At 48.4% G+C, this 10835-nt stretch overlaps 1 protein-coding gene across 1 annotated transcript in view; it reads right to left on the minus strand.

Moving 5' to 3' along the window:
- KL (klotho) overlaps window positions 1–1499 on the minus strand; it is a 46890-nt gene extending 45391 nt beyond the window's left edge. The window contains exon 1 of the mRNA XM_086713891.1: window positions 635–1499. Within this exon, the coding sequence (XP_086570017.1) occupies window positions 635–1459 (825 nt within the window). The 5' untranslated portion in view covers window positions 1460–1499. The remainder of the gene's footprint in view (window positions 1–634) is intronic.
- Between the last annotated feature and the right edge of the window lie 9336 nt (window positions 1500–10835).

Here is a 10835-nt window from a genome sequence, read left to right on the forward strand (position 1 = left end):
TCCAAGGGGTCTTCACTGCCCTGATGATTAGTATGGTTGATGGACGCAGTTCTGCCTGCCATAGAAAGAACTTCCAAAGACAGTTTAAGCTCAGTTCTCCAGGAGATGCCCTTTTGAGACCTTTGCATCTGCTGCACTGTGAACATGGGTCTCTCTCTCTCTCTCTGTCTCTCTCTCTGTCTCTCTCTCTGTCACACACACACACACACACACACACACACACACACCACAGATCTTACTGGAGTAACACTGAACCCATGACATCTCCATAAACTCTAGCAGAGGCTAATGCCACCTGCTCGGCTTCCTAACAAACCTGTTTCTTTCATCCACCCTCCTCACTCTCCCCTTAGCTACTATTGGGAAATCGTCCCCTCCTTACCTCTAGGGATTCCCATACACCCAGAGAAAGGAACTTTCCTTTTTCTCTCCCCGTTCCCAAATACCTGGCTTCCCAGGAAAGCCCCAGCTGCTCAGCTCCGCCCCCCCCCCCCCAAGATGCCAACCCTAGGTGACTTCAGGAATGTGTTCAAATGGAACTTCCTCTAGGCTGAAGGCTCGGCCCCCCACTCGCCCCTGGCATCTCCAGAGGCCCTCTCCCCGCGTGGCCCTCTGCCCGGCCCCTCGAACTCACCAGGAGGAGGTTGTGCGCCACCAGGTACCCGAGCCGCGCGCTGCCCCGGACGCCAGGGGCCAGGCGCCCGGTGGCATAGCCGTGCCAGGCCACCACGTAGGGGTTGTCGATGGTGATCCAGTACTTGACCTGGCCGCCGAAGTGGCGGAAGCAGAGCTCGGCGTAATCCCTGAAGTGGTCGGCCAGGGCGCGGTTGGCCCAGCCGCCGTAGGCGTCCTGCAGGCGCTGGGGCAGGTCCCAGTGGTACAGGGTGACCACAGGCTGCACGCCCAGCTCCCGCAGCCGCTCCAGCAGGCGCCGGTAGTAGCGCAGCCCCTCGCGGTTGGGGGCGCCCGCGCTGCCATTGGGGAGCACCCGCGCCCACGAGATGGAGAAGCGGTAGTGGGTGACCCCGAGCTCGCGCAGCCCCTCCGTGTCGCGGAAGACGTTGTTGTAGCCGTCGCTGGCCACGTCCCCGGTAGCGGGCGGGGACGGCGACGGGGCGCCCGACGGCGGGCGGGCTACCGGGGGGGCGCCGGGGGGCGCCGGGGGGTGGTGGGTGAACGTGTCCCAGATGGACGCGCCCTTGCCGTGCTGCCGCCAGCCGCCCTCCGTCTGGTAGGCGGCGCTGCCCACGGCCCAGAGGAAGCCGTCGGGGAAGGTGTCGTGGAGGAGGCCGGCGGCCTCGGGGGCCGGAGGCTGCGCGAAGCGGGCCCAGGTCTGCGCCCCGTCGCCGGGCTCGGCGCGCAGGCGGCGGGCGCCCAGGCCCAGCAGCAGCAGCAGCAGCAGCGAAAGCGGCAGAGGCGGCGGCGGCCGCGGGCGGCGCGGCGGGGCGCGGGCGGGCATGCTTCGCGGGAGCCGGGCGCTGGGGCGCCGCACCGCGCCGCGCCCCTTTATGCCCGCGCCCCGCCGCGCAGCCCGCCCCTGCCGGCGCGCCCACCCCCGCTTCCCCGCCGGGCCCCGCTGGCAATAATTACCTGCGAGCCGGAGCCTCCCCGCTCCCGGGAATGGGGAGGGCGCGGGGCGCAGAGGGCGAGCGCGTGCCGCGGAGGGGGCGCGGCAGCGAGCGAGGTGCAGCGGCCGCCTCTCGGGGACGTCGGAGAAAAGGCACCTGTCCTTCGCTGCTCCCAGGAGCGCGGGGGGATGTTTGGCGACGCAAGCGGCCTCCCGGCCACCTTCTCTTTCCCCTGGGAGAAGCCACGGAGCGGGTGTTCGTCGAGGAGGAAAGGCGGCCCACCAACTTTCCCCGAGCTCAGCGCGGGCTCTTTGCCTGCCCTCCCGGAGCCCGGCGGTGGGGGAGCATCTGCTTTCTCGTGGCCTCCACTCGAAGGCCGAGAACAGCTTTAGGCCTACATTGTTAGAGCCGTTTGCCTGAAACCGATTGGGAGGGTAAGGTGGGGGGAAAGCCAGGTGGGAACTCGGAATGCCTTGGGACAGCGACTGGTGGCGGACTTTCTTAGAGTCTTTAGGGAGAGCAGGGACGCGCAGGGACGGAGGGTCGGTCCCCAGGGACCGGTGTAGAAAGCCTTCAAGGAAGACAAAGGAGACGCGTGGGTTGCATTGACACTCTGCTTTACTCTCCCTCATACGGTTATCTTGTAACCATTTCAAACCAGCGCCGGTTGTTGAGTTAGACGTTGCAGAATGACTTGCCCACAGCCCAAAGGAAGGGAAAGGTGGCGAGTTCCTGTCAACGACAGTTTTGATTGTTCTTATTACACATTTTTGTTTTTTAAGAAAAAACGACGTACCAAGGTTTCAACTTTGAGTAACTGTTATTTACCTATTTTTTAAAAAAATCCTTTTATGAATAATCACGGTTTAGCTTTCAGCTCTGACTTAGCAAGTCACTTATCTGTGTAAAGTTTTGGGCGCAGCTCTGCTGGAGCCCAGGGTCCCAGGGTCCCACCAATGCCTCCTGAACAGAGAAGGGAAAGGGGAGGAGGGATTTAGCCCAAGCAACCACTCCCACCCACTACAACAAAAGAGATTGGTGACTTCAACCCAGTTGAGAGAGAGCCCTTTTGACAGGTTGTGGGGACACAGTGTCCATTTGAAGATGTGTATACATGACCTACGAATAACTGATGTCCATCTGGTGGCGAGTGGAGCGACCTGGGCTCCACCTCTGTGATCTTGGAACAATCTTTTCTCCAAGGCTTAAGATTCTCATATGTCAAATGCAGATGTCTGTGTCTACTCTGCCACCTTTGAGGCCTGTGAAATGCGAACGTAAAAATGTGCACACAGATGACTCCATCACAGAAAACACAGTCAAATTTAAGATCCTGCAAATATCTCCCTCCCCCTCCAGTACCGTGGGACTCACTCCCAGCACACCTGTGCCTGTGCTGAATGACTAAGATCTCCGCCGAGGCATGAGTACGTCTGTTCTTGTGGGATGATCATCCCTGTGCTGTTTCTTACACATTTAAAATTGGTAAAGTTTTGAACATTGCAAATGCAGGCGCTTTTATTAATTTCCTTTAAATGTTAGCACAATAAATTTATTCCAATATTTTATTAAATATTCCCAACTCCAGCTAGCATATATTATCGTGATTAGTAAGATTAAGCCATCGGACTGGAACAAGACATACTGCTATTCTTTTACATGTGGCATTTACATTTTTCAATAAATGTGAAATAACAAACACTGACACTTAACCAATTTAAAAAATTATACCACACAACTGTGCAGGCACACTCGCTCCCCGCTAAATTAAAAAGCATTTATGTCTGCGTGCAGGACCACATTTCCCTTCTAGAGCTGACGACTAGAGCATTTGCTGGATCGTAGCTTGTTAAGTTTCAATTAGAAATGCATCATGGGTCTCATGGAAAAGTAGCTTAGGCTAAGTGTTCACTTATTGATGTATGGTCTGTTCAGGGCAGATTGTATTTATTGCTACTTTTATTTAACCAACAGTTTAAAAAAAGAGAGAGAAGTGGTTTTGTTGTTGTTTTGTTTTGTTTTGTTTTGTTTTGTTTTGTTTTTGGAGCCATGGTTAAAAAGAATGACCAAGTTGATTAATGCTCACATTTGAAGTTCATCTCTCCTAAGTTGGACATCCAAGGCTCCCGCATTTGCAGAGATATTCCCAGGTGATAGTTAATTTAACTCGACGATGAACATTCATGATAATTAAGGTTTATTTCCAGAACTTGCTGCTTTTCAAGTTTCTGTTTGTGGTTATTGACCGGCGGGTTCCTGAAGTGTGAGTAACTGCTCGCATTGCCCCTTGCTTGTTCAGTTTTATTTTGGTTCTCGTCTTTCACAGCCACCTTCGAATTCTAAAATGTGGGTTTCATTTAGTGCTTTGTTCTCTGGCAAACAAGAGATTAATTACTTGCTGTGCTTTGAATATGAAGGTGAAGTTATTGATGCATCCAAGGAAGGGAAATTTTAAAATCGACTTACTGAGATCTGTCACGGTGATGATTTTCAACAACCACAAGGTGGTTCTCAAGCCTCCCATCATCCACATTCCTTCACCCTTCAGTCCCTTCTTGTAAGTCCTTCTCTGTGTGCTCTGTGAGCCCATGCCAGGCAAGAGAGCAGAAGGAAGTCCACTGACACAACCCCAGCCTCACAAGCTCTCAGCTCCTCAGCCACAACATTCAGCCTCTATGGGGAGGAACGGATATCGTCACCAACAATCTCTCTGAGTAGCAACCAAGGGCAAAGCAACCGTGAGGAGCTGAAGACTTCAAATCATAGCTGCCCCTTCACCCTGCCTTCAAAGACAATACTGTATTGGAGAAACAGGATAAAGAATGTTGACAATATGTTGTTGAGTGTTCACAAATGACACACATGGTACCCATTCCAGGAATTCAGAGGAAAGAGAAATTATCCTATTTTGAATTGGATGGAAAAGTTTCATAAGAGGGGCACCTGGGTGGCTCAGTCAGTTAAGTGCCAGACTTCAGCTTAGGTCATGATCTCACAGTTGGTGAGTTGGAGCCCCACGTCGGGCTCTGTGTTGACAGCTCAGAGCCTGGAGCCTTCTTCGGATTCTGTGTCTCCCTCTCTCTCTCTGCCCCTCCCCCACTCACAGTCTGTCTCTCTCAAAAATAAACATTAAAAAAAATGTTGTTTAATTTCATAAGAAATGTGACAATATTTGGGGTTTATAGAATAAAATTTACGAGGAGATCTGGAGGCAAGGATAGTAGAAAAGCAAAACATGAAGAAAAGAGGCCTCATAGTGTATTTGTAGTAAAAACACCTATTTGTGCAGGGAAATAGACTAAAAAGGCAGATACGGCCTGGAGATTTGGACCAGACATTCTGATGCTGGGATGGCAGATAAGATAAGTGTGTTCCGAAAGAAACAACCAAAAGCCAAGGGCTGACTGTTGGTAAGGGTATCCATCTATGAGGAGAGGTGGTGGCATAAGAAAGGAGAAGAAAAGAAAACGAAACCCACAGGGGAGTGCCAGAGGTCCCAGGATAATGTGCGTTTCAAGCTAAGGAGAGGAGCACTTCCAAAAGGAGAGATGATCAAACTTGCTGAGAAAAGACAACGAAAGAGGGCTCAAGCCGGGCTGCGGCGTGAAGCATCAGAGAGTGTGGGAGGCGAGGAGATAAAGGCCGTCTGTACCTCCTCGTCTGAGGAGTTGGCCAGTGGAAGGAGTGCAAGAAGATGGTCACTTGGGGGGTTCACAGAGTACAGAGAAACTTTTTCAAGGTGAGGAGCTCTGCACCTGTTTGTGCATAGAGGAGGAAAGGTCAAGGAGAAGGAGAATTGGGAGTCCGGGAGTTCATCTTTTCGATGAAGCAAAATACTGTGCAGCACCAGCTGTGATCTAAAGTAGATGATTCTAGACTTTTAAGGTCCCAGCAAAATAAACAGGGAGACCGTAAAAAGACTACAGAAACGAGAGCATGCAGCTGGAAAGCTCAAAAGATGGAGAAGGCAGCCTATGCAAGCGCCCCAGGGCAGTGGACCAAAAGCTACTACCAAGGTGACGAAGAGAACTCTATGAAGGCTTCAAGACGCCAGCAAATGGGTTCCTGGGAAGCTGAAGCCCTGCCAAACTCTCTAGAGCCGAAGTACCTCATGGAGACACTAGATTGGGCTCTGGCTGCTTCTGTAGCCTGTGGAAACTGAGCATTTCTGGATGGTTCCAACTCTTCTGAGCAGAGCAGGGAGCCTGAGGGCTTGAAGCCTGCACCTCCTTCCCCTCCCCACCGTGTCCTTCTAAGTGACCCTGCTGCCTCCGTAGTGTGGAAGTAATTTACACCCCAGTTAAACATGTTCTGACACAAGGCTTATATCTAGAAGCAAGAAGCATGGCACCAGGGGCTGAGGGCACTGAGGTGCTGGAGTCAAGACATCTTTATTCCCTGGGGTCCCTGGGTGGCTCAGCTGGTCAAGCTCCAAAGTCTTGTCTTCGGCTCGGGTCATGGTCTCACGGTTCGTGGGATGGAGCCCCATGTCGGGCTCTGTGCTGATAGTGGGGAGCCAGCTTGGGATTCTCTCTTCCTCTCTCTGCCCCTCCTGCACTCATGCTATCTCTCTCTCTCTCAAAATAGATAAACATTAAAAAAAAAAAAAGATACCTTGCTCCCCTTCTCTCAAAACTACCCTCAATATGAAGAGGATAAAAGGCATATCTGCTTTCACCGAAATTGAGTGAGGTATATGGAAAGGAAAGGAAAATGAAGGACTGGTCTGTGAAATTAGCTGAGGAGGATATGTCTGAGAAACAAGGTGATTCGCCTGGCATGGCTCCAGAAAGGCTCAAGGTCTGAGATACTATGAAAGGACCAGGCAGCTGGAGGCCTGAAAACGCGATCGATTATTCCAATTTTCCACTCTTAACACAGCCTGGCACCACCCGCTCTCTAGCCCTACAGGGAACGTATTCTGTCTGAAGAAACGGATCCGAGGAGGCAGCAGCTCCGGGGACGGCACACTTGGAGAAGAGCACGGATGGGGCAACTAGGAAAGTAGATCAAATTCTGCATAGCAAGAGTGGGACCCGCAACCCTTTTCGCCACGCTGGCTCCAGGGCTCCACCAGAGCAGCTGGCAGTAAAGCTCTCTCTGCCACAAGCCCTGCCTCTGCACCTAAAGCTTCCAGACAGCTTTATAGTGACTCATTCTTGAATATAAAAGAACGGCCAAGAAACACCAGATATATAAAGGAAAACTCCTCATGCAAGAGTCAAAAGTGTCTTTACTATTTTCAAGTAAGATAAGATTTTGCACCTATGGTACAAGAACAGGATAAGGATAAATAGGAACACTAGAGATCCAAAACAGAACTCTTGGAAGTTAAACATGTGCCAAATAAACCTAAGATTTTAAATTTGGTAAAAGTATTGGAAAATAAGAAAATAACTTTAAAACTAGTAAGAAAAATAAAGCATTAGAAAATAGGAGAAAGATCTTTTTTTAATTAAAAAAAATTAAGTTACTTATTTTGAGAGAGAGAGGGAGAGGGAGGGAGGGAGGATAAGCAGGGGAGGGGCAGAGAGAAGGAGAGACAGAATCCCAGGCAAGCTCTGCACCATCAGCACAGAGCCCAAAGCAGGACTTGAACTCACAAACTGTGAAATCATGACCTGAGCCGAGATCAAGAGCTGGGTGCTTAACCGATTGCACCACCCAGGCGCCCCTAACGATCTTTTAAAAGATGCTTTCAATGTATCTTTTTTCCCAAGCTATGAAAATATGTGCTCCACTAACACAAGGAAGTAAGCCAAAAAAGGAGAAAACATGAGTTGCATGAAACAGAGGTAAGAAGGCAGATAAAACCTGAAGGGAATTTGTAAGACTGTAGCAAAAGGAAGCTTCAGGACTTAGCCAATTTAGAGCTCAGGCATTCCAGATGGAAGCGGGAGAACAGAGGGCTTCAAGGGGGGGTGTCTCCAGGAAACAAACACACGCACCAAAGGTAGATATCTTATAAACTTTGTTGAGAGAGATTTCATAGGGTTTTCGGAGTAACTATGAAAGCTTAGCAAGAAATTCAAAGTGAAGGATTTCAGGTTTCTAGGCTGACATGTAAAAAGCTTAGAAGTCAGGACTCCCATCCTCACAACAAGAAAAACGTTGAACAAATTGAAAATCAACAATTCTTCTTTGAGGCAGCAACCTTTAAGCTGTAATTGATAGCTGAAGATTCAGTGTGAACAAGCTTGGGAGTTTAAAACTCTGAAGGGGCCCCCCACACTTCTGTGAAATTTACCCCCACCGGCCCTGCAAGATTCTCACTGTGAAGACAGGAGAAAAGGCCTCTCCTGCTTCTGACAGGAGGAGGGAAAAGTAACAATTCTGAAACAGCTCATACCTCTCAGTTCTCCTTAACAAGACCTGCTCTCAAACTGCTTTACCAGAGCTAACCAACTCGGGGGTTACCAATGCCTAACCATCCTAGGAGGCAGGAAATACCCAACTTCAGCTCCCACTAGCTTTTGTTATGGAGGAAGAGATATATCCAAATCAGGTTCAGCAACAGATGGAGACCCAGTCATGGGACTACAGAATGATTCCCCTTCCCCCCACACCTTACCGCCACATCAAAGGACTCCTGTATAATAACAGGGGATTATAAACAACAGTACTGTGAGCCTCAGGCTCTAAGAAGTTTCTATGGGCGCCTGGATGGCTCAGTCAGTTGAGCGTCCAACTTCAGCTCAGGTCATGATCTCCGGTTCATGATTTCAAGCCCCATGTCGGGCTCTGTGCTGACAGCTCAGAGCCTGGGGTCTGCTTCGGATTCTGTGTCTCCCTCTCTCTCTGCCCCTCCCCAGCTCACATTCTGTCTCTCTTTCTCTCAAAAATAAATAAACATTAAAAAAATTTAAAACAAAAGAAGTTTCTAGAAAAAAATGAAAGATGATAAGAGAGACAAATAACGACACTGGAAGAAACTTTAGCCTCTGATACCACAGCTATAGCAAACGGAAAACACAGCCTGACTCCTAGCCAGAGTAACGTAAAACCTCACAATCAAACCTTTCAGTTCCTTTGACCACATAGATCATGTCCGGTGTTCAACAAAACATTACAAAATTACATGCTAGAAGGCAAAAACAACCAAACACAATCTAAGGAGACAAAACAAGCATCAGAACTTCACTCAAAGAAAGAAAGAAAATGAGGTAATCCCTTCCTTAGGAAAAAAAAGTTAAAAGTTGTATGATAAAGGAAAAGCTATAGTACACTACTTGGCTCCACTGTGAATGACTTTTACTTATTTATACTTTGTATGAATGTAAAAGAGAATTATGATTATAACTGTATTGGGCAATTGTATCAATGCCTCAAGAGAAAGGGGGTACATACACCTCATTTTTAACTGTGTGGTGAAATACCAAGAAAAAAACAACTGGAAGAGTTGAAAGGGGCAAAATCAGGAGGTTTGGTGATTTCACAATAAAACCTTTCAACATTATCTCACATTTAAATTTTTATGCAAATTAAAGGAAATATCAAGTCAATACATTTTGGTCCAAAGTGAGGAAGGACTATATCTTCTTGAGAGAAGAAAAGAAGAAAGGTAGGTACAGCTACAGACAGAGTTGGAGGCAGAAACGAAGGCGTACACATATATTTTGAGGTGACAGGCTGATGGCGGTGGGCAGGGGAATGCCATGAAACTTAACACTAATGGTTTCTGTCTTCTAGTACAATAGAAGGCTAGGGCAGCTGCCAAGAGGGAGCAAGCTGGAGGACTATGAAAAAAAGTAAAAGCCACCATAGTGAACTTCCTGAAAGGTCAACAAAAGATGATTAAAATATCGCTGACCAGCAAGATTAAGGCTCCACAGCATGCATTTTTAAAGTAACTATCTAAACCACATTTGTCTCAAATATTTGATATAGTACTTCAGGTTGTCTAAATGCCTGTGTTTAAATTCACAATATTATGACCTGTTTCTCACTGAGATGTATAGCTGTACTTCTCATACATTACGAAATGGAATTTGCTATGTCTTTGCATATGGCCAGTCTCTGTTGTTGGCTAGGACCAAGGGCAATGGTTCAGACTTGGATGGGCACAATTAGCATCCTTTGGTCTACTCAATGATTGTCCCTCTGCCCCTGGCCACAAGCTTGAATTGATGCCCTGAGTCACCAGGGGAATTGGTTGAAGCAGAAAGTGAATTAATTAGTTGGAATATATCACCAGCATGGAAAAATGGCAGAAAATATATCACTCTTTAGTGTAACTAATACGATTTGGATGTAGGGTCTGAGCCCTTGACCGAGTGACAGCTGAGTTGCCTACAAATCCTCAGCCAACAGTGCTGATGTTGAACCCACACTATTTGGGCCATCTCCCTCTAAACAGAGAAACTGAAAGTCTTCTTTTTTTCAAAAAAAAATTTTTTTTCAACGTTTTATTTATTTTTGGGACAGAGAGAGACAGAGCATGAACGGGGAGGGGCAGAGAGAGAGGGAGACACAGAATCGGAAACAGGCTCCAGGCTCTGAGCCATCAGCCCAGAGCCTGACACGGGGCTCGAACACACGGACCGCGAGATCGTGACCTGGCTGAAGTCGGACGCTTAACCGACTGCGCCACCCAGGCGCCCCATGAAAGTCTTCTTTTTTTCAACAAGAACCTCTATGTAGCCTGGGCATTTTGATCTTTATAATTTCTTTTCTATGGTGTGACTTTTGTGATCCTCACTTGGCACCTCTCCTCTTATTTACCATCCCCATCTCCTAGTCCTTGGCCCTCCATCCATCTCTCTCCCGACGTCCTTCTTCTGAGAGCTCATCTATTCCTTGGTTGCAGTTGTGAGGGTGATTCACAAATTGGAATCTCTGCCGTGATCTGCCTCTGCTCCCACTCCATACCTACAGTGCCTGCCCTGCATTTCAACCAGGAAATTTCAAGCTCCCATCTCAAACTCAACGTGCTTAAGTCGGCAAAGCACACAAAGAACAGACAGGAGAAAAAAATCAGATATATTATAAACATAAAAAATATTCAGTGTCAGAGAAGAAATCTAAATTGTGCACAAGCAGTCAAAAGTTGTGAAAGGAAGAATAAGGAAGAATTTTCACTACTATAAGGGAAGCTATGTATTACTGGGATAGTGAAAAAAATAGTAAAACAGGGGCACCTAGGTGTCTCAGTCAGTTAAACATCTGTCTTTGGCTCAGGTCACGATCCCACGGTTCGTGGGTTTGAGCCCCGCGTTGGGCTCTGTGCTGACAGCTCAGAGCCCGGAGCCTGCTTCAGATTCTGTCTCT

This window comes from Puma concolor, chromosome A1 (genome assembly GCF_028749965.1).
Source record: "Puma concolor isolate L17-30 chromosome A1, mPumCon1.1.hap2, whole genome shotgun sequence".
Taxonomy (NCBI): Eukaryota; Metazoa; Chordata; class Mammalia; order Carnivora; family Felidae; genus Puma; species Puma concolor.